A 25029-nucleotide genomic window follows, 5' to 3' on the forward strand; every position below is an offset into this window, starting at 1 on the left:
CTTATGAGAAGCACAGATGAAAATATTTAATTCCCCAAGAGAAATGGGGAATTTTGATTGAAGGAAGTATCAAGGTAAACAGTGACTGTATCCCAAAGATCCTATTTCTTTACAATAGAAGATTAGCAACTGAAAGTATTTTAAACCTCAATAATGTACAATTAATAAGATATATATTTATTCTACTCCAAAATAGAAAGAAATTAAAATTCTGAAAATTCTGAAGCTCTGTAGTTCCAAGTCAAATCTTTTCTTCTCCTGTCAATGTCCTACATAAACAAACCTCACAATACAATCAATGCCAACTTTCCACTGAAATTTTAAAATGAGTATGTCACATTAATCACTCACTATTTCTTAGGAGTCATACAAATATATGATCACCAAATATTGTGTGTGTATGTGTATGTAATATACACACATATATGAAACACACACACATATAAATACAAACACAAATCATCAGGTCCTCTTTTAGAGAAGATAAGATTCCAATACTTGTAACCATAAAAGCAAGAGCCAAAAGGTCCACAAAAGGAATCTAGTACAGACTACTTACTGCTTTGATGCACAAATACTAGAAAAAACAGACAGCTATACTTCTATTTAGAAGTCCCAACATCTTTAAACTAGTTACACTGGGAGTGATGTTATTGGCATGCATTGCTTCTCAACCAAGGCTATAAGGAAGGAGGACAAAAAAAGACTTCAAGAGCCTTCACATATCTTTTATTTAAAAACATACCTGAACTCTGCTGTGGCTGTAAAGGATTCATGTTCTGTTATGGAGAAGACTAAGAGAAACCCCTCCCCACTGCGGAAGTAGTTGTCTCGAATAGCTGCATAATCCTCTTGTCCAGCCGTATCCAGAATGTCTATCTGCACTTCTTCTCCATCAAGGACCACTTTCTTTCTATAACTGTCAGCTTTAGTAGGTTCATAGTCTTCTACAAACTAGAGAACACGACACACAAGTAATGTCATCAAATAACTAAACTACTTCAAAAACAGAATTTTAATATTACAAACATATACTTTGCTCATAAACTAAAAATATTTACTGAGTGCTTACTATATGTAATATAATGTCTTCATTGTATAACTATTATTAATGTTCTGCATTTACATGGTGGTTTAGCTCCCCCAAAGCAACATATAAGCTATCATTTCATTTGTCTTTTGAATACTTCTGTAAAATAGACAGGTATTAACCTTATTTTACAGATGTGGAAAAACTGAAGAACAGATAGGATAAGTTGGTAATATTGTCACGAAAACAAGAACACCTATAGCACCCTGAGATTTATAAAAGCACCTTCCTCACAATCTCTCTCCCCCATCTCTTCCTAAACACACTAATATATCTTCATTTTTGAAGTCGAACTTGTTTCGAATGCAGTAGGTATAAAATGTGACACCATGATTAAAAAATGTTACTGATAAAAACCTCCTTTGAATATCATGATTCATTTTACTTTCATTGAAGTATTTTTGAGCTGATTAGGTTTTTTTTTTTTAAAGTTCCATTTATTCCTTTGAGACTGGGAGTCAGGATGTCCTGATTCATATACCTCATTGTTAAATGAAAAATGTATGCCATTTTTAGACATCTAGAGTACAACTCTGATGTTTACATTTTTCAGCTAGGAAAACAGGCAATGAGACTCTTTAGAAAGATAGGGAACATGAACTAGACTGATTCTACAGGAAAAGACAAACATTTTAATTCCCTCTAAAGTTGTTATTTGGTAATTCTTAAACATTCAGTAGTCACAAAATCTTTATAAACCTGTATTTTTTTGTTTTTTCTCACCTACCCTTCACATTAACACCAATGTCCCCTTTGCCAGTTACTACAGAAACCATTACTGCCACAACTATACCATTATTATCTTCAGGTTTCTGAGCATCAGTGCAGGGGACACTTAATTAGAGAAACTTAGAAATGAATGCTAAGCTTCAACCACACTGAGAGGCAGTGACCTGCTAATATTTCACAAAAAATCTAAAACTGCTGACTCCCAGAGTGTCACTATTATTCTGCCTATGAAACCTGATCTTCAAATGTAAAACTAGGTATGTAACAGAAAATAAAATAAGGACAACAAAAATACAAGTCTCCTCTTACCCATTTTTTCCCTCTTTCCTTTCCAAAAGGCTTAAACTGTATTTCCTTTGTCATATTACCCCACTAACTGTCCTCTCCTCAGACCTGAACACATACCAGATCACAATACTAATAATAATAGCTAGCATTTACAAACACTTTATATATATCATCTCAATTGACTCTCATAATGACCCTGTGAAGTAGGTGCTATTTTTATCCTCATTTTACAGATGAAGAAACTAAGACCCAAGGAGGTTAAGTGACTTGCTCGGAAACATATAGCTAATAAGTGTCTGAGAAAGGATTCAAACTCAGGTCATCCTAACTGTAATTCCAGCACTCCAGCCACTATACTACTTAGGGAAAGGGAAGGGAATAAGTATTTATATAGTGCCTACTATGTATCAGGCACTATGCTAAGTGCTTTACAATTATTATCTCATTTGATACTCTCAACAACCCTGGGAGGTAAGCACTATTATTATTCCCATTTTACAGATGAGGAAACTGAGGCAAACAGAGGCTAAGTGACTTGCTCAGGATCACACAGCAAGGAAATGTCTGAGACTTGATCTGAACTCAAGTCTTCCTGACTCCCGACCCAGCACCCTATCTACCATACCACCTAACTCCAATTTCAGAGAACGGGAATATTAGAAAATGACTCAATTCATATCCATGCTTGCTTCTTTTCCTCTAGTCATCCTCCCCTTCAAAAAAAATTTTATCCATCTATGGCTCAAGCAGTCGCACTGATAAGGCTTAGGAGCCAAGGATAGGGCTGGTCCTCACAGCCTTCATCATCCTGGATTAAGAGCTACAAGGAATTTGGATATTGTCTAGTCCAGGAATTATCAAATTTTTTATACTCTTAAAAATTACTGAAGATCCCAAAGAGCTTTTGCTTATCTCAGTATACAAGTTAATATTTACCATATTAGAAATTGGAACTGTTAAATTTTACACTTGTCATTTCATTTAAAATAACAATCAATTCATATGTTAAATAACAATTTAATGAAAAATAACTATTTTCCAAAGCAAAAAAAATTTAGTGAGAAGAGTGGCATTGTTTTACATATTTGTGCAAATCTCTTTAATGTCTGGCTTAAAAGAAGACAGCTGGATTCTCAGATCTGCTTCTGCATTCAATCTGTTGTGATATGTTGTTTTGGTTGAAATATATGAAGAAAATCCAGCCTCACACAGATATGTAGCTGGAAGAGGGAAGAGCATTTTAATAGACAAATAATGTCTTTATACTACAATGAAAATAGTTTTGACCTCAAGGACCCCTCTTAAAGTGTCTCAAGAACACCTGGGGTCTGCAGACATTTTGAAAATCAATGGTCTAGTCCAACCCTTTCATTCTACAGATGAAGAAATAGTCTCAGAGAAAAAAAGTGACCTACCTAAGATTACACTGGAGTAAATAAAAGACCTGGGAATTATAGGCAAGTCCTCTGACTTCAAATCCAGTGTTCTATACCACACTAACAGGTATTCTGCTCTGCACTTGAATTCTGGGTTTGCTAATCTGGGAATGCCCGGCCATACTTTGTGGGAATCTTCCCTCTCTCAATTTAGCAAGCCTCTCTCTCTGATCCTGCTTCTTCATCCCATGATTCCCCATCCCACAAGTCACCAAAGGGAAAAACAATCTCTCTGATCTAGGGTCCAAATCTGTCTCTCCTTTTATGCAAATAGTACTTTCATTTAATCAAGCAGATGTTTGCATTTCCATTTTAGCTTGCGGTATGAAGTAAGGATAAGTGGACACCAAAGAAGGTATTTAACCACAAAGCAGAATATCATAGGAGCAGTTCTGCTACCCCTTCTAAACAGGACCAGCAAAGAACACTCCATCTGGGGCACAGAGCAGTGGGTCCTTTGCCAAACTATATGCAATATAATATCTATTATCACACCAGATGCAGCACAGTTTTGACTATGACACCCACATCAAGTAAGTGATTTAAACTTTGGCAAGGATGGGGAAGAGACAGAAAGCCAAACCTCACTCTTGCTGTATGGAAGAAAAGTAGGGAAAACTTTACATCTATTAATTATGGCAAAGAAGATCAGAGTCTAGACCTTGTGAAAACTCAATTCAGTTCCCCTCTATTCCACAGTTCACTTTTCACAAGGCTAAACACATGATCAGCCCATTCACAATGGAAGGTTACCAGTTTTTCTCTCTTTCTCTCCTCCCTTTTCTCCACAAACAGCAGGACCAAAGAAAATGTAACAAGAGGAATAAAAGCAAGAGAAAAGAAACGTCCCCTCCAGGCCCTACCCAGCCCTGCCAAAGTTTAAATCACCTACCTGATATCAACAATTTATAAATTTTATTCTTGCTGAGATTCACAGGAGGCTGCAGACCTTTCACTCTTCAGGAAACTTTTACAGGGTTGATTGGTTACATAACCCTAGAGGGCACATAGGGAAATACATACTAAGAAAAAACTTTTTATCTTTTTGAAAGGGGGACATCTGTACCAACAGGTAAATGAGCTGGACAACTTGTGATTTAATCATCTTACCTCATCATACATGAACTGAAGGGTAAGTGCAGATTTGCCCACCCCTCCACTGCCAACCATAATCACTTTGTGAAGAACTAACGAGCTCTGGTTCTTATTCTTGTTTGCAGCCATTGTGCTGGTTGTCTAGGGTTGCTGAGCACTGTTCGAGGAGCTGTTGAAGAATTGCTGGTAAAAAAGCACAAAGACTTAGGGGCACTTTTTTCTCTATCCAACTGAAATAAAACAAAATCCATGCCCTCTACCAAAGCCTAAGCTCCACGTTTCCAAACAGGGGCTAAACTTTTGACATGGGAAAGCAATAAAAAGCTTCCCACAGTTCAGAAAGTCAATAATTATAGGAGTCAAACCAGGTGAGAAGCAACAGCACACATGGTCCTGCCTATTTCATTGGGCAAGCTAGTTAAGGGAGAAAGAGCTTGAACAAGGAAAATTAACATCTTACAAACTGCCACATGTCTCCTCATTTGGAATGACCAAACCGCCCTGAGTGGTAGATTCCACTCCCTAACCCTCCACATCACTGCCACAGGACAGAATGTCTGTGCCAGGCTCAGAATTTATACAACCCCATTTTCCATCCTCTAGTCTGTCATCCTCCTCCCCCCTCATAAAAGCTTCCATCTGAACTGGTGTGAGCTATAAATGGAGAGAATTGGGTATATTTTTAATCCACTACCCAACACTGTAAATTTAAAGGATAAAGAACCAAATTTAACTTGATTCTCATATTTGTGTTGAAAAGGTAAACAGGAAAAGGAAATCATAAGGGACTTATTAAGGTTGACCTGTTTACATTCCTATATGGAAAGATGATATTTGTAACTCATGAGACCTCTGTCAGTATTAGAGTAGTTATATGTATAGATAGACTGATATATAGAGGGCACAGGGTGAGTTGAAGATGAATGGATGATATCTGGAGAATAAAATTAAGGGGTAAGAGGTGATTATACTGGGAGAAGGAGAAAGGAAGAGGTAGAATGGGGTAAATTATCTCACATAAAACAGACAAGAAAAGGCTTTTATAGTGGAGGGGAAGTGGGGGAAGGTGAGAGGGAATGAGTGAATCTTATTCGCATTGGATTTGGCTTAAGGAGGGAATAACATACACACTCAATTGGGTATGGAAAGCTATCTTACCCTACAGGAAAATAGAGGGGAAGGGGATAAGAGAGTGGGTGGGGGATGATAGAGAGGAGGGCAGATTGGGGGAGGGAGTAAGCAGAAGCAAACACTTCTGAGGAGGGACAGGGTCAAAAGAGAGAATAGAATAAACGGGGGGGGGGGATAGGATGAAGGGAAATATAGTCAGTTTTCCATGGCATAACTACTCTGGAAGCATTTTGCAAGATTACACAAGCATAACCTGTATCAAGTTGCTTGCCTTCTCAATGAGGGTGGGTAGGGAGGGAGGAAGGGAGAAAATTTGGAACCCAAAGTTTTAAAAACAAATGTTAAAAATTGTTTTCACATACTACTGGGAAATAAGATATACAGGCAATGGGGTATAGAAGTCTATCCTGCCCTACAGGAAAATAGAAGAGGAAGGGTATAACAGAAGGTGGGGGGGAGATAGAAGGGAAGGCAGATTAGGGAAAAGGGTATTCAGAACGCACGCTGTCTTGGGGTTGGGGGAGGGACGAGATGGGGAGAAAATCTGGAACTCAAAATCTTGTGGAAGTGAATGCTGAAAACTAAAAATAAATAATGAATCTTAAAAAAATAAACAGAGGTTTATCCACACCCTTTAACAGTAAACCAAATCTGATTGAAATCAGTTTATTCCTACTAAAGTTACTCTCAAATGAATAAATATAAAGACACAAAGGACTGAGCAGTTGAATCTGAAACAAAGATCTTACTTCTTTAGTCAATTATTTTCTAAATGAAAATATATGTTAAGGTTTAGAAAAATAAACGTACACAAAAATAACTTCATTTAATTCTTTTAATCAAATTTTATTTTTATCATTAATAGCACTAAGATTAATTGATTTTTTCCTATACCTCAAGAGACAGTTGAGGAGACAATTATTTCCATTTTATATACAAAATAAAGTTAAACCTCATACCAGAGGCAATAGGAAAATAAAAGGGAACTCTTGATTGTTTATACTTTAGCCAGAAGGTTGTCAATACTATAATATTAATTTTACCTAAATAGTTTTATGATATTTTGGAGGGGAAGGTTATTTTTTCCTAATACATTTGCCGTGATTTTATTAAATCTGGATCAATTTGTCCCACAATAGTAAGGAAGAGGAGCTAAAATAAATAATATACTAAATCTCTGCTACCAAGAAAAATTGACTTATCCACTTACAGTAATTAAAATGTTACTTCAGTTTCTTCAGGAAAGATTAGTCTTCATTCTTTACCTTGAGAAAATAGCACAAACTACCTTCTTCTTTCAATGAGACCTGAAAATTTAATTAAAGGAAATGTTTAATATAATATTTGATGGTTATTTCTTTAGTTATTGACTCAAAAACTCCAATATCTTCAAACTAGACAATTCAATCATTATTCCAACAGAACAGAGCTCTACCAAGTTCTCCTATATCACCCACCTCTACTCCAACTTTGGCTAAAAAATATGGTCCTAAAAAGCTTCACATTTTCTGTAATTTTAGTATATGGCTTTAAAAATTTATATATCATTATGTGGAAAATTAAATAAATCCTTCAATATTTTTAAGGTTTTGTTCTTAGGTTTTCTCTGGCTTTTTCTAAGATTTAATTGGCTTTAAAAGTTTCTGTTAATCAGCTTCTGCTAACTTATTAATTTTTGCTCTAAGACTTAGAAATTGTGATTCTAATTGTTAACCTTAGCTAGCTAATTCTTCCACTGGCTAAGAAACTGGGGTGTTTATCACCTTAAGGTTTCTTTAGACTTAATTGCTTGGGAGGTTGGGGAGGAAACAGGTGAATTTCAAAGGCTAAGTGTTCAAATCACTCAAAATATTTGGGAAGTAAGACTACAATACATATAATTGCTGCCTGTTAGGAAATTGTCAGCAGTTATTTCAACCAAAAAAAAAAAAGGTTTTGCTCTGACACTTAGATGCATATATAATAAGATACTATATGCACTCAAAAGACAGGAACAAGCTAAATATTTGTAAAAATGTCATTTTCTCGGGGCAGCTAGGTGGCACAGTGGATAGAGCACTGGCCCTGAAGTCAGAAGTACCTGAGTTCAAATCCGGTCTCAAACCAAACACTTGACACGTACCAGCTGTGTGACCCTGGGCAAGTCACTTAACCCCAACTGCCTTAGAAAAGAAAAAAGAAAGAAAAAAAATGTCATTTTCTCCATCCCTAAGTCATCATACAAGCTTTTCTAAATCTATGATTTTTAGTTGTATAGTGAGCAAAATAGGTTAGAAAACTATTTTGAAGCTTTGGATACTGTTGTATATGAGAGAGATAGATTTTTAGTATTTAAATAAATCTGTAAAAGACTGTATTATCCATTATACAAAAATTCATCATGTAAAATTTTCACCTCCAACATGTCCTATTTAATGGTCTGTGGCTTTGAAAATTTTCATTTCAAGTCTAAAACCATTTAACTTTAGGTAAAAGGAGGGGAAAAGATCTAAGTAAGCATATAAATTCTACATTCTAACAGATGAAAGCACAAATGCAGTACTTGCTAAATTAAAGTAGGTTTCAGGACTTCTGATGTTCTGTTTCATGGGCTCTTAACCAGGGATCCAGCATCCTAGTTGAATTTTTTACTTTATGCACTTAAAAACAGTATACTGGGGAGGGGTCCACAGACTTCACCAGATTGCCAAAGGGACTCAGGATATGAAAAAGTTAAGAAGCCCTACTCTACTGTGATCCCTAGAGACAGATGCTGCTGCGGCTTGAATATCACAAAACAGTAAAATGTATGACAAAAGAAATTGTGAAGGAAAAAAGCAAGGGCTAGGAGTACTGACATAAGTTCAAAAGAAAACTAAAATAAAGTTAAGATTAAAAAGATAGGTTTATAAAAGAAAGATACAAAGGTCAGGCTTAAACTGTTTTTCTAAAGATAAAAATAAAACTCATCTTATGCCTCCACTCTGCCCTCTCTAATCCTAAAGTTCACATTTCTTAGAAAGTAAACTTGCCTGCTTGTTTGTAGCTAGGTGACACAGTGGATAAAGCATTGTTCTTAGAGAGAGAAAGATTTGAATCCTGGTCTGGTCTCAGACACTTAGGAGCTGCATGACCCTGATCAAGTTACTTAACCTATGTTTGCCTCAGTTTCCTCAACTGTAATATGAGGATAATAATAGCACCTACTTCTGAGATTGTTTTGGGATCAAATGAGTTAATATTTATAAAGTGCTTACCACAGTGAATAGTACATAGTAGGCGCTTAATAAATGCTTATTCCTTCTTCCCCTTATCCAGATTTTTAATTATAAAAGAGATTATAGAGTTGCTACTTATAATATACATCCTGGTTTTAACAACATAAATCTTGGAAAGGGAGATCTGACAGTTGAAATCTAGAAGTACCTTAAAATAGCTATTTTGATTTGGGTGGGAGGAGAGGCATGTTTGGTATGGACTTATGCTTCCAGCAGTGAAAGGAATTCCTGTAAGGGAATTCCCTCTACCAATAAAGATAGGCAGCTATTCCGCTATTTAAACTATCGGACTTACTTGAAAGAAATATAGATTTATAGATTCAAGGGATCTTAAAGGATAGCAAAGTCCATCTTCCACTCTCTGCAGCCCAGAGGTATTAAATGAGTTGTCCAAAGTGACACAGATGAGGATTTGAACTCAGGACCCAACTCCAAAGCAAGTGCTTTTTCCACTATGCTTAAAGGATTATCTGGGAAAGGTGGGGAGGACACTTAAGGCAACTAGATAAGGAAGGGGAAGGGACAGATACAGAAGGATTGAGTTTAGTGACTTGCCCTGCCCAAAGAAGCTGGCTCTCTCTACCATTACCCAATGCTACTTCTACATCTAAGATGTGCTTAAGAGCATAGATACTATTAAGAATTCTTTTACTTAAGTATTAAATATTAAGAACTAATCTCCAATGTTTTTAATATTTAAACAAAATTATTTATAATAATCTGGTCATTACTCAAAGGATAAGAAAACAAAGGATACGAACAGGTGATTCTCAAGTGAAGAAACACAAATGATCAACAACCATATGAAAAACTGTTCCAAATCACTAACAATGACAGAGAATCTATTAAGTGCTTACTATGTGCCAGGCACTGTGCTAAGCACTAGAGATACAAGTACAAACAAACTGGATAGTCCCTGTCCTCAAGGAGCTTACTTTCTAATAAAGAAACTCAACACATATACAGAAGGGTATTTTGTAGTATTGATTTTATTACGGCCCTCAGAGGAACATAAGCAATGAAGATAGTCAAGGAGTAAATGGTGGGCCTGGATCTAGGCTACATCTGGTGAACACTCACCAATCAAAAGCCTAGGGATCCAGAGACAAAACCTTAGTATGCCACATCGAAGGTGCAGGCTAGGGTGTAAGAGGATGGCTCAATGAAGATTACAAATTGAAAACAATTATGAGATTCTACCTCACATTCATCATACTGGCAAAGATGACAAGTGGAAAATGAGGACTGTTGGAGGGGCTGGGTACACTAACATAGAGTTGGTAGAACTATGGTGCAACCACTCTAGAAAACAATTTGGATCACCAAATCACCAAACTGTATATACCCTACGACCCAGCTATATTCTTACTAAGTATATATGCCAAAGAGCTCAAAGACAGAGGAAAAGAACCTGTGTATACAAACATCTTTAAACAGCTCCTTTTATTGTAACAAAGAACTGGGTAAAAATGGGTGTCCATCAACTTGATGGCACAGTGAGCTGGGCCTGAAGTCTGGGAGACCTGAGTTCAAATCTGGCCTTAGATACTTATTAGCTGAGCAGTCTGGGTCCTGGTGACCCTAGGTAAGTCATTTAAAATTTCTGTGCCTCAGTTTCCTCAGTTGTAAAATGGGGATCATGATACACCTACCTTGCACCATTGTTGTGAGGGTCAAAAGAGATAATATTTGTAAAAGTGCTTAGCACAGTACTTGGCACATACTTGGCACCTGACAAATGTTTGTTTCCTTCCTCTTTCTACCAAGTGAGGAACGACTAAAAAAATTGTGACATATGGATTAATGAAATATTATCACTCTGTAATAAATGGTGCTGCTATGCCAGGCCTGACTCAGGCTAGTCTGGTACTTCAGGTTCAGAACTGTAACGAAATGAAACACTCATAAACTAATAGCAAAAGAAATATTTATTTAACCCAGCAAGGAAAGAATATTCAGCAAGGATTTGGTTGGGTACAATTCTCCTGCATTTATGTGGGCCATGGAGGTCAGCTAGTAGCCTGAAGGAAGGGAAACTTTATCCTTGTGGTCTGGCTTTTATGCTTAGCCACCAGGAAGCTATGACAATGGCCAGAAGTGAGCCAATGAACTCTTGAGTACAGTTTTCCATCCCGTTAAAGGACAAGCTAGCCTAGCCTAGCCTACAAAGCAGACAGGTTCCTACCACACATGAGAAGACTTACATGAACTAGAGCAGAATGAAATGAGCCGAGGCAGGAGAACAATTTCCACAACAACCAAAATAATATAAAGGAAAACAAGTCTGAAAATCTTCAGAACTCCGATTAAAGCAAAGATCAATAATGACTTCATGCCTTCCATCTCTTGTCAGAGAGATAATGGACTTGAAGCCCAGAACCCAACTGAATCCTTTGACCAGAATCCAAGGGGCCTCACTTGAGGACCTAGAGGGCCACATGTGGCCTCAGGGTCAAAAGTTCCCCACCCTTGTGCAAGACCCTAGGGATACTAAGACAAATATTAAATAATCCCTACCCCTAAGGAGTCTGCATTCTATCAGGAAAGATTAAAAAGTACAAACATAAGTATATTAAAAAGATATATAAGGTAATGGAAGGGAGAAGGAGGGAAAAAAAGAGACGGTCTCCTGTAAAAGTGGTCTGACTTGAGCTCTGAAGGAAACTAAGGATTCTTGGAGGTAGAGATAAGGAGGCAGTACATTCCAGACATCAGTGACAGTTTGTGGAAAGGCACTGAGATTAAAGGAGTGTCTCATGTGAAGAAGAGTAAGAAAGCCAGTTTAGCTGGACTGTGGCATTTGTGAAAAGGCATAATGTGTAATTGGCCTGGCCAAGTTAAGTTGGAGCCAAGTTGTAAAGGGCTTTAAACACCAAACACAGGCGTCTGTATTTGATGCTAAAAATCAAAGGAGAACCACTGGAATTTTAATTAAGCAGGATACTGACACGGTCAGACCTGCACTTTAGGAATATATCACCTTGGTTGCCCAGAAGAGGATGAACTGGAAAACAAAGGGGCTAAAGGCAGAAAGTCCAACTTTCAAAGCTACTGCCACACTCTAGGTAAAAAGCAATGAGGAACTGAACCAGGGTGGTGGCCATGTGAGTAGAGATGACGGGATGGATGTCAGAGATGCTATGGAGGTAACAGAAACAAATTAGGAGACTAACTGATTAGATAGATATGGGAGATGAAGGAGGAGGGTAAGAGTGAATGGGGAGTTGAAGGTTGCTCTGAAGTTGCAAACCTGGGTGACCAGAAAGACAGAAATGTTTCTGCCAGAAAATGGATGTTTCATGGGTTGCTATAACCAAAATATTCACTATCTGGTGACCAATTCAATATTTTATAGTTTCATATTTCAGATTTTTAAAAATGCTTTAGACTCGCAACTCAATCCAAAACATAATCTCCACAAAGTCTTACTCTAATGGCTTCACTGTGGCACATGAACAAAAATGCAAGAATCTAGCAGTCTACCATCCTTTAAAGGCTTCAAATATAGTCCCTACAGTAGACTATTTTCCAGCTTGCCTAGCTAAAAATGGGAAGGATCAACCCTAAAAGGCTAGCTACAAAAATACAAAATGGCCCACCGGCCTGTACCAACCCCTTTCAACTCATTTCATGAAGTACCTACTTAGCCTCTTTTCACAAAACCTCTAAGAATATCTATATTTGTATCCTTGATATGGTTTTGAGAAGGGAACACAAGGCTTTTACAATGATACAGCAAACTACATCTTTATAATGACATAACTGACTGAAAGATGCAGAGAACATAAGATCCCATTGTTTGTTCCCTAATTATAGAAAAGGATTTGATTTGGTAGAGAAAATGCCACCTTTATTATTGCATTCAATAAGCATTTATATGGCATCTACACTTTGTGCCAAGTACTGTGTCAGGCCATGGATTTACGAAATAAAAGCCAAATGTCTCTGTCCTCAAGGAACTTACATTCTATTGGGGGGGGGAGGCACACAATTTATGCACAGAAAAATAAGTAAATGTAAAATGCATACTTAAATAAGTATAAAATATGAAGTTATTTCAAAGAAAAAAGGAAGAACATTAGTAACTCAGGGGAAGGAGGCAAATCAGAACACACTTCTTATAGGAGGAAGCACTTGAGTTAAGCATTGAAGAAATCTGAGAATGGTTTTACACAACAGAAGAAGGGAATGCATTCCAGACATGGGTGACAGCCAATGCAGAGAAATAATGTTGTATATTAGCAAGTTTGGCTGGAATGCAGAATGCATGAAGAAGAGTAACAAAAAATAAACCGACAAGTGTAGGTTTGAGTCAGAATACAAAGCTCTTTAAAAGCTAGGGAATTTTCATTTGATCCTAGAGGCAATAGGGAGCCACTGGAGCTTCTAGAGCAGGGAAGTGATATTGTCATGTGAGAGATGGCCTGAAGTGCAGTTTCCTCAGGCCTAAGCTCCGAGTTGAGTTTCACCTTTGTCAAAAAGCCACGTCAGCACAGGAAGTTCCTGGTCACTCCTGCTTCCTGGAGCACACATACATCTAGTTCCTAAATATGGGTATGTTTGCTTCTTTTGAGTATTAGTTGCCGCGTTTAGATTGTACGCCTTAAGTACCCAGCCAATGGGGGAAAGAGGGTAAGAGAGTGGGAGGGGGCATGCAATAGGGCTATAAAACTTTGCTTCTCACAGCCAGTTTCGCACTCCCTGGCTGCTGTTGCTTGAGTAGCCACAAGGGCTGTGCCCTTTCTCATGAGAAAGAATAAAGACCTTTTCTGATCTCTGATTCAGACTCCAAACTCTTGATTTCAGTGGTCACTGTCCCACACAGTCAGATCGTGCTTTAATAGAATCATCTTGGTGGCTTGTATTGAAGAAAGAGAGAAACCTTAGGCAAGGAAAACATTTATGGGGCTAGTGAGCTAAGACATCAAGATTAAGGGAGAAGGAAGAGTTAAAGATAACTAAGGTTGCAAAACAGGACAACTAAAAGGATGATGGATTTCAACAGAAATGGGGGGGATGGGGAAGGGAGTTGATAATCTATCCTGCCATTCTACTGTGAACAAACTGACATACTTTCTACGCTTTCTTCTCCCACTGGAATATAAACTCCTAGAAGCAGGGATTGTTAATTTGTTATTTTGTTATTGTTAATTTGTATTTATACCCGTGTATTAGCATAGTACCAGACACAAAGTAATCAGATAAAGTCATAAATGCTTTATCTGTAACTGTTAATTTGTATTTACACCTGTGCATTAGCTCAGTACCAGACACAAAGTAAGCAGATAAAGTCATAAATGCTTAATCTGTAACTGTTGAAAAAGATATTACCAAAAAAATGTAGATTCAAATGGAAGAAGTACATCAGTGTACTTATTAAATCATGACACTAATTTTTCAATCCCATCCACCAATTACGCATAAGTTTTTGTTGAAATCTGGCTAGCTGATTTTCATTTTGCCAGATGTCAATCAGTTGTTTTTGGAAGCTAATCAGCATTATAGTTTTAACAAGTTAATTAACCCACTGAAACTCTTCTTTTGGAAGATTAATTTTAAACAGGTTAAAAACTTTTGTTTCCAAGTTAAGTGTGCGGATATGAAAGTTTTCACAAATGTCACATATTTTTGGCAACAAAAACTTAGTTTCTAAATGCCTTGGTAATCCTGGTGGCTTCATTCTATCACTAGTTAATATCTCAAAACACAACATATACACACTTAAGGTGAGGTACATCATTAATAACAGTGGGTGTGAAGCAGTATTTCAAATAATCTTAACAATTTCAAGTTGTCAGGTATAATTAGATAGTCACTGTTTTTACTTGTAATGTAGCTAGCAAAAAGTGTCAGTATTAGTATCACAATCCATTCAGTTTCTTTGCCAGAAATTTTTTTAGCTGTTGTATCCTTTAAGAGTGAATTTAGTTAAAATTAGATTATGTAATCCAAAACCCCACTTAGCCAGACACATATATAAACTGTAATATGCACAATATACTGAAAGCAAGTAAATGACTGAACCCTTCCACACTGTGGAACACTCAGCCTTTCCGCAGGATGCCCTGAAAACCATACATGACCCTATAATTACCTTACTCACTCTGAGCATCTAAATTTTAGATTAAATACTAGTCAAACTAAATTTCTTATTTTTTAAATAAAAAGTATAATAAATATAAACAGAAGTTCTCATTTTTCTCCTTGCATGCCAATGGAACATTTTATGTGGCTCCTGGCATGCCCAGACCCAAAATGAAGTTCAATGCTGTTGTCAATCTCTGAAATACTAGGACAAATTCACTAAGTGCTGCGTAAATTCATCTTTGGTGAAACTTATCTATTGATTTAAAACTCACCCTGGCATACTGCTTTACATTTTACAAAGTGCTTTCCTCAAGACAACCCTGTAAAGTATTATTCCCATTTTATTGAAGTGGAATTTGCGCCTCAGAAAGGTTAAATGACTAACCTATGACCATACAGCTAATAGATTATAGGATTTAGAAATGAAAGGTAATTTAAGAGTTTATCTATTCCAACCCTCTCAATATCACAGATAAGGAAATTGTAGCCCATAAAGGTTTAAATGAATTGTCCCAAGCTTATAGCAGAACAGCCTGGGTTCAAACTGAGATTCTCTGACTACAAATTCAGTGTTCTTTGCACAGCTAGCTGGATTTGCATTAGAAAGCTGGAAAATGCTAACAACTTCACATGGTCCTTACAAGCTCTGACTGAGAAGTCAATGCCAGATACAATGATGAAAAGAGATGGAATAGGTTAGGAATAGGTTAGGACTTTGTTCTTGATGGCACTCAAAAGACCACTTCATCACTTGCAATTTCTGCAAGAATCATATTCACTAAAGAACAATCCAAATCTATACCTACTGATGGTCTGTAAGTCATCTGGGCTAAGTCCAGGTAGGGGGAGGAGAAAAAGGAGAAAGTGGGCTCTTCTGGTGCCCCTGAGCCACAAAGGACTATATCAGTCCCTTTGGAAAAAGAAGGAATATTTTCTTGACAGTCTAGGAACTTAGGCATGATCCAGTTTACATTTTGTGGCTTTTGGATCAGGTTAAATAACACCTGTCCCATAGTCAATGCCTCATCACTAAGTTCTTGCAGAAGATCAGTGGGCCTTTTTAATAAAGCAAAATAAAGGGTGTCCTTAGGACTTTATCTAAATTGGCAACTGACTTTGCAAGTACATTAATAAGTACACTAAAATTATACTAGAATATATCATGCTGAGAGTCAAGTGACAAATGAATTTTAATGTTGCCTCTCCAAATTAAAATAATCACTTCTTAATCTAATTTTTAAAGCATTTTCTTAATCAGATTTTATTAAAGCACAGCAAACCTGCAACAGTATTCACAATGCGAACTAAATAAAACCAATCATTTTACTTATTCAAGTATTTTTCCCCACTTACAGTTCAGCCTCTCCCACAAATTGACATAAGAAAAAAATAAAAAATGTTTCCTCTCTGCATTCTCCTTCAAGTAGGCTGCCACTATCTGGCAAACAGAAAATCTGAATTAGCTCAGTTTCCCCAGTGACCTTCATTAAAATACATGTTGTATTACTTACAATCTGAGGTTAATTATTTATTCATCAGTTTCTTTACCTGTAAAATGAAGGTTAAAAGGATAATCTCCAATTCTTGTAATTATATGTGATCAATAATGTCCTTTCAGTTCTTCATAAACACAGAATCTTTAAAATAGACTAGGCTGTGTTGTCTGAGGACATCTAGTGCAACTTGTACCTAAAGAAGAAACCAACAAATGGCCATTGGCATTTACTTGAAAACCTCTAATAAAAGAGAACAAATACCTCCTGAGGCAGTTGCTTCCACTCCATCATCCACCCAAAGTTCGTGGGTCTGCTCTCTAACATTAAGCAGAACAAGTTCAATCCTTTCTCCACAGTATAGCCTTTTAAATCCTTAAAAGTGACTACCATATCCCTGCTAAGTCTTCTTTTTAACACACTAAATATCCCCAGTTCTTTCCACCAATTCTCACAGAGTTTCATTTAAGTTCTTGACTATCACGGCTGCCTTCCTCTGGACATTCTCCACCTTATTAATGTTCTTCCTAAAATATAGCACCAAAATATAATATATAAACATATATATACACATACACACACACACACATATATACACACACACTTAAAATATTCCAGATGTGAACTAAACAGGACAAAGTATAGAGCCATATCAAACAAGTATTTATTAAGTGCCTGTTCTGTGCCAGGAATTGTGGATGCATAGATAAAAACAAAACAGTCACTGATCTCAAAGAATTTACATTTTATTAGAGAAGATACCATGTAGGAGGTGACAGTATCATCTCTATTAGTCTAGAACACTATGCCTCTCTCACTACAGCCTAAGAATGAATTAGCTTTCTCAGTTGCCAACTGATATCTATCTATGCTTCCTAACTGTGTTTCAGAAATTGATTTAACAAAAGTATAAGATTTTATATCCATTCCTATTAAATTTCATTTTATTAGACTCAGTACAAGTACATTATAGCTTCTAGAAACACTTTGGGATTCTGTCATACAAGGAGCTGAGTATCTTATTTAGCTTTGTAACATCTAGAAATTTGATAAATATATCATCTATACTTTTTCCAAGTCATTGATAAAAATATTAGACAGCAGATGGGTCAAACAAAGATCCCTGAGGCATTCCATAAGACCCTTCCAAACTGACACAGAACCATTATTAACTACTTCTTGGGTCCAGTCATTCTACCAGTTCAGAAGCCAGCTAACTAGACTATTTTCTAGCCCTCAAAGAATCACAGTATCATAAATTTAAAGCTGGAAAGGACCTCAAAGGCCATCTATCTAGTCCAACTCCATTTTAGAGATGAAGAAACTGAGACCCAGGGAGGTAAAGTGACAAAGCTGGGGTTTGAACCCAGGGTCTTTAAATCCAGAGCCAGTGTTCCTTACTATCTTTACCATAGAAAGAGTATGCAAGAGTCTGTCCACTGTTCTGCTAAAATCTAGGTAAACTTAAATATAAAAATAGCTAGTAATAGCTAGAATTTATTTAATGCTTTAAGGTTTGCAAAACGCTTTGCAAATATCTCATTTTATTCTCACAATAACCTTGAGAGGTAGGCACCATTATTAACCTCATGTTACAGATGAGGAAACTGAGGCTGAGAGAGGCTAAATGACTTGTTCAGGCTCACACAGGTAGTGTCTTCCCCACGCTAGGTACAGCATTCTATCCACTGTGATACCTAACTGCTATCTACAAAATTCCCCTGATCTACCAGTTAGTAACTGTTAAAAAGGGGAAAAGTCTGGTATGACCATCCAGTGAAAGTAGCCCTGGAGTGAATCAAAAGGCCTAGGTTCCAATCCTGGTTCTGCTACTTTCTTCCTGTTCAACCTTTGGCAAGTCACTTCACTCCTGTGGTTCTCAGTTTCATCTGGCACGTAAGGAGGCTGGATTAAGAGACCTAAGCCATGCTGACTTTTTGCACTCATTGTTTTCTTTTCTAGATGCTCACTAGCCAAACCTTTAATTATATGTTCAAGAATTTTGCCAGCAATTAATGTTAAGCATACTAGCCAATAGTTTATAGAGTCTTTATAACTGAGCCTAAAATTCCTGTTTTTCTGAAATTAGATGAGTCAACACCTCACTTTACCACTTCTTTTTGCTCAAGCAAATGCCTGAAAAGAATATATTTCCATTTCCCCCAGAAATAACATTTCTCAAAATACTTTATTCTGAGCTTCTTAAATGAATATAGCAGTCTGAGATAAAACTGCCCCAGTCAAGTTTAACTTAATTTAGATAAGAGAAGGGAAACAGAACAAGCATTTAGGTAGCACCTACTATGTGTCAGGCACTATGCTAAGTGCTAAGAAATATCTCATTTGGGGTTCATAATTTAGATATAAAGGCTGATACTATAAGCAAACTGGGAGAGCAAGGAATAGTTTACCTATCAGATTTATGGAGAACAGAAGAATTCATGACCAAAAAGGAGATAGAGGACATTATGAAATGCAAAGTAGATAACTTTGATTATATTAAATTGAAAAGTTTTTGCACAAACAAAGCCAATGAAACCAAGATTAGAAGGAAAGTAGAAAACTAGGAAAGAATTTTTATAACCAGTCTCTCTGATAAGGGCCTCATTTCTAAAATATACAGAGAATTAAGTGAAATTTATAAGAATACAAGTCATTCCCCAATTGATAAATGGTCAAAGGATACAAACAGGTAGTTCTCAGATGAAGACATTAAAACCATCTATAGTCACATGAAAAAATGCTCTAAATCACTATTGATTAGAGAAAAGCAAATCAAAACAACTCTGAGGTACCACATCACACCTATCAGATTGGCCAACAGGACAATGACAGATGTTGGAGAAGATGTGGGAAAATTGGAACACTAATGCATTGTTGGTGGAGTTGTGAAATGATCCAACCATTTTGGAGAGCAATTTGGAACTATGCCCAAAGAGCTATAAAAATGTGCATACCCTTTGACCCAGCAATAGCACTTCTAGGGCTATATCTCAAAGAGATAATACAAATGGGAAAAGGACCCACAAAGTACAAAAATATTTATAGCAGCTCTTTTTGTGGTGGCAAAGAATTGGAAATTGAGAAGATGCCCATCAATTGGGGAATGGCTGAACAAGCTGTGGTATATGAATGTAATGGAATACTACTGTGCTATAAGAAATGATGAAAAGGCTTACTTCAGAAAAACCTGGAAAGACTTGTATGGTCTGATGCTGAGAGTGAGCAGAACCTGCAGAATGTTATACACAGTAACAGCCATATTGTGCGATGACTAATACTGATAGACCTAACCTTTCTCAGCAATACAAGGATCTAAGATATTGCCAACGGCCTCATGATGAGGGGTAGCTAGGTGGCGCAGTGGATAGAGCACCCTGAAGTCAGGAGTACCTGAGTTCAAATCCAGCCTCGGACTAAATACTTGACACTAGCTATGTGACCTTGGGCAAGTCACTTAACCCCAACTGCCTAAATAAAAAAAAAAGCCTCATGATTGAAAATGCTATCCACATCCAAAGAAAGAACTATGGAGTTTGAATGTAGATTGAAGCATACTATTTGCTATTTTTTTTCTTCTGTTGTGTTTTGTTTCCTTTCTGGTGGTTTCTCCTATTAATTCTAATTCTTACTTACAACATCACCAATGTGAAAATATGTTTAATAGCAATGTATATGTATAGCCTATATCAGATTGCTCACTGTTTTGGGAAATGAGGAGGGGAGGAAGGGGGAGAAAAATTTAAAACTCGGGGCAGCTAGGTGGCACAGTGGATAGAGATCTGGCCTTGGAGTCAGGAGGACCTGAGTTCAAATCTGGCCTCAGACACACAACACATAACATTTACTAGCTGTGTAACCGTGGGCAAGGCACTTAACCCCAATTGCCTAGCAAAAAGAAAAAAAAAATTTTAAACTCAAAAGCTTATAGAAATGATTGTTGATAATTCAAAATAAACTAATTCTTAAAAAATCTCATTTGATCACCACAACAACCCTGGGAGGTAAATGCTATTATTATCCTTCACAGATGAGGAAAATGAGGCAAACAGAAATTAAGTGATTTGCCTAGGGTTACACAGCTGATAAATGTCAAAGGCTACATCTGAATTGTGGTTTTCCTGACTCCAGGCTCAGAGATTTACTGCACCAACCAATTGCCTACATGCTCTTTAATACAGGAAATCACTAATTATCAATGCCTTTCAAAATGTTAATTACCCCTCCCCAGTTTGTGCTTTGCAAAAATATTTCCACACTTTCAGGATCAGATACGTATGCTTTTCATATTTAACAAAATGATTTTGGAAAGAAAGGTTATTTCTCCTATGGAATATGAAAAGTTTTTCACAAAAAGAATGAGAGTTTAGAAATTGATTTAGGACCTTTAGAAAAATCTAAAAATTTACATAAAAGAAGTCAGTGCCAAAAAGGTTTTTCCCACCTTATCCCCCTGCCCCAAAAGAAAAAAAAACTACAACCAACATATCCTACCAGGAACCAGGGGCAGTTGGGAAAGTAAGGAGAACTTCAAAGAATTAGGAAAAGTTTATCTTCAGGACCAAAATTAGCAGTAATCCTTCTTATCCCATCCCCAAACCCGATCATCTGCATACTGATGCATAAAATTCCTTTAATGGAATTCCACAGTGAAATAAAAAATATAAAACACAAATGTTGGTTGAGGTAACACACGGAAAACTCTAATCTCTACTAAAAGTATAATCAATCAGCAACAAATTACTGACTGACATCTGATTTTTTCATGCCCTGTACAAGAATAATAATACTTATGCTAACTACCATACAGGATTATGAGTCAAAAAGCACTTTAAAAACTGTAAAAGCATTTAATGTGAGTTGTTTGTTTATTATGATATAAAAATATCTAGGAACACAATACCAAGTACACTACCAGAATTTATTCATTTGTGGCCTCAAGGATAGGTGTACACAGTACAGACACAGTACAGAGGTGCTTAGAATAAATGTTCAACAACTTGCATGGCAGAATCAAGAGAGGTAAATTTTAAAACTGAATCCCTTTACTCTTTTTTGTTTTTGGTTTTGGTTTTTAGGCAATTGGGGCTAAGTGACTTGCCTACAATCAGACAGCCAGTAAGTGTCAAGTGTCTGGTCTAAGCCAGATTTGACCTCAGATCCTCCTGACTCCAAGGCGGGTGTTCTATCCGCTGCGCCACCTAGCTGCCCCTTGAACCCCTTTACTCTTACCTCCCCCTTTCATAACTCTAGTTAAACTTAATTTAATATAAAGACTTAGGAACAAATACAACTAGTTTAGGGAAAATGTGATAATGAAAAAACAAGTGGACCCTCAGAGCACCTGAAATAGTAGGAGCTGGACAGCACCAAATGGGGAAAAGGAAAACTAGGCAAATTTTAATACATTCCCAATTTGACTGAAAATGGGCCTAGTTTACCTTCCACAGAGGAGGAAGAAAAAGAAACAGTGGTAGAAAGTCTTCCTGTCACTGGTCACAAACACACAGAATTTATGATTGAGTTAAATCTTCATTCCCAAAGGATTTGTTAATTGAGGCATTGCTGTAGTTTCCAACAGCTTTTAAGAGGCAAAAAAGGAGAAAGACTGGTAAAGTAAAAATTTACTGTTACAAGATAAAAGGTCAAAAGGAAGTTTTTGTTCCCCAAGAGTGAAGTATGCCACTTTGCCAACTACTACTTTTCAAATAACACTGAAGATTAACAGTTTAAAACCCTTCAAGTAAATCCTTTTGGTATTACTCTTTTTACCAACTTGTTTAGATGGTAGGAAACCCTAAATATCTAATTCTAGTGATCCCATAAATATTAAAATTAAGCTCAATTTTTAAAGCTCCAAAGCTACTGCACATCTGACTATTTAACTGAATCATTTTAGCATCTGGTGCTAGAATCCATAAACAAAAAAATGCTAAGCTGCAAAGCACATACATTAAAAGCACTAGCGCAGTCAAAATTCCAGCTCTGCTTTAATTCTTTACAATAACCTTACTAATAATGAAAACACATGTAGGTCAGGGCAAAAAGTACAAAAATATCTGGGCTAAACAAAAAATAGCAATTGATACTTATCAAGGACTTACTACCTGTAAGGCACACCAGGTAAAATGCCAATGACCAAGCAGGACTAAATTTTCCTTCAACTTTGCAGTGCTGGTTTAAGGGTTATCTTCTTTAGATGTACAATATACTCTGTTGAGAGAGAGCAGCTGGGTGGCCCAGTGGATAAAGCCCTGGGCCTGGAGTCTGGAAGACCTCAGTTCAAATCCAGCCTCAGACATTTACTAGCTGTGTGACACTGGCCACATCATTTATCCCTGTGTGCCTCAGTTTTCTCATTTGTAAAATGATCAAGAGAAGGAAACGACAAACCATTCCAGTTACTTTGCCAAGAAAGCCCCAAATGGGGTCACAGAGAGTTAGACACAACTGAAATGACTAAACAACAACAAAAATAAAGACTCCGTTGAAAATGTTAGGAAATAACTGCCAAATATATCCTTCAGGATACAAGGGGAAATGTGATAAAGAAAACATCACATAGTAGTAGAAAGACAGAATTTAGAGTCAGAGGACCTGAATATGAATCTCAACAGTGTTACCTATATTACCTGTGTAACCTTGTGCATGTCACTGTGTCTGGGCTTCAGTTTCTTTACATGCAAAATTGAAGGCAGTGGAGAGAAAGGTATGGGAAGTGAAAAAAGCACTGCCTAGGAGTCAGAGGCCCTGAATTCAAAAGTCTCAAAGATGATGCTTACTCACTATGCGACCTTGGGCAAGTAACAACCTCCAAAGGCATGCACAAAATAAAAGGGGTTGTTCTAGATAGCCTATGGGCTCCTTTCCAACTCCATCGATTATGCTATTAAAAGGAAAGATGGGTTAGGCTAAATGATTTCTAAAGTTCTTTCCATCTCTGTCCTTTTAACCCTAAATTTTATAAAAACAATCAATTTTAAAAACCGTATGTGACAAACTAATGAGTCTAAAAGAAGCGCTCCTGTACGTTCCCTTCTCTCCAGTAACACAGGCACCACCCTAGTCCACGCCCTCATCATCTTCCTTCCAGTCCTGCCTCATCTCTCCCTCCTCCAATCTGTCCTCCACACATTTGCCAAATTCATTTTCTAGAGACCACGTCACTGCCCTACTCAATAAATTCCACTGACTCCCACCGCCTATCTCTAGGAGCAAGTGTAAACTCTTCTGTTTGGCATTTAAAGCTTTTCATAACCTGGCCTTTTCCTATCTTTCCACTATTACATATTACTCCTTTCTTGCTGCTCCTCAAATTCCATCTCCTAACCTTCAAACCTTTACACTGGCTGGTCCCCATGCCTGGAATATTTGATTGCTATCTTCTCATCTCCCAATCTCTTATATCCGCGGCTCCCTTCAAGCACCAGATCAAGTGCTATCTTCTGCAACAGTACTTTTCCAAGCACCCTAACTGCTAGTATCTTCCCCTCTAAAGTTACCTTTTATCCATTTTGTCTGTTTATACATGTATATGCATATGTATGTACATGTTTTCACTTTCATTTGAATTTAAGTTCCTTGAGAATAGGCACTATTTTTGCTTTTTCTTTATATCTCCAGTGTTAGTACAGTACCTGGCACATAGTAAGGGTTTAATAAATGCTTGTCAGTTGATTGGTCCTGGTCTAATTTAAATATGTTTGATGATATATATGTGTATGTGTGTATATATACACACATACACATATATATATGTATATATATCTATACTTTTTTCATACTCACTCCAATATCTTTGCCAAGAAAACTCCATATGGGGTCACAAAGACACATGACTGAACAACAACATTAATACATAGGGTTTATATCAGATTTCTTTAAAACAGTATTAATTTTTCATTTTTATTTGAAGATTTGATACTTATGATGAAAAAGTTTACCATTATTTCAATTGCAATAATTTTATTTGATATATTTTTTAAAATCAACGCCAACTTTTTCATCTAATAGGCTAGGAATATATAGCAATCTCAAATTATAATTCTGTGCAGGTTTCACTGAAAAAAATACAAAATAATTTAATAGCAAATGTGGAACAACACCTTTGCATTCTGCTGGTTTGTTGTTGTTGTTTTTAAAGGAAAATCTAAAAAAGCTTCTAGAGTTTCAAACCTTGATGAAGATCACTCAAGAAAACTGTTAATAGCTGGGCACCATACAACTGTTGTGTTCAATCTGAAGTTAAGAAACAACTGTCATCCTGTGTTTCTACTAACAACCTAATCATCTTCCTTCTGAGGCATTTATTATCTCATATCCAGTCTATTCCCTCATCCATTTAATAATACAAATACATATTCGCTCCCCAATCTCACCCAACACATCTAGTCACCAATTCTTATAATATGTATTTCTAGGAA

At 36.8% G+C, this 25029-nt stretch overlaps 1 protein-coding gene across 11 annotated transcripts in view; it reads right to left on the reverse strand.

The window, feature by feature from the left end:
* RALB (RAS like proto-oncogene B) overlaps positions 1–25029 on the reverse strand; it is a 97587-nt gene that overhangs the window by 15578 nt on the left and 56980 nt on the right. For 6 of the 11 annotated variants that reach the window (XM_078146804.1, XM_078146799.1, XM_078146801.1 and 3 more), the window contains 4 exons: positions 7850–7931; positions 6980–7076; positions 4654–4821; positions 746–954 (listed from right to left, as the gene is read on the reverse strand). In XM_078146804.1, coding sequence (XP_078002930.1) covers positions 746–954; positions 4654–4767 — 323 coding nt within the window. In that variant the 5' untranslated portion in view covers positions 4768–4821; positions 6980–7076; positions 7850–7931. Of the gene's footprint in view, positions 1–745; positions 955–4653; positions 4822–6979; positions 7077–7849; positions 7932–10549; positions 10563–16661; positions 16803–25029 lie in introns of those variants that run through there. The other 5 variants (XM_078146800.1, XM_078146805.1, XM_020963098.2 and 2 more) reach the window with 3 other exon arrangements.

Source organism: Phascolarctos cinereus, unplaced genomic scaffold (genome assembly GCF_003287225.1).
Source record: "Phascolarctos cinereus isolate Bilbo 61053 unplaced genomic scaffold, phaCin_HiC Scaffold_726;HRSCAF=1367, whole genome shotgun sequence".
Taxonomy (NCBI): Eukaryota; Metazoa; Chordata; class Mammalia; order Diprotodontia; family Phascolarctidae; genus Phascolarctos; species Phascolarctos cinereus.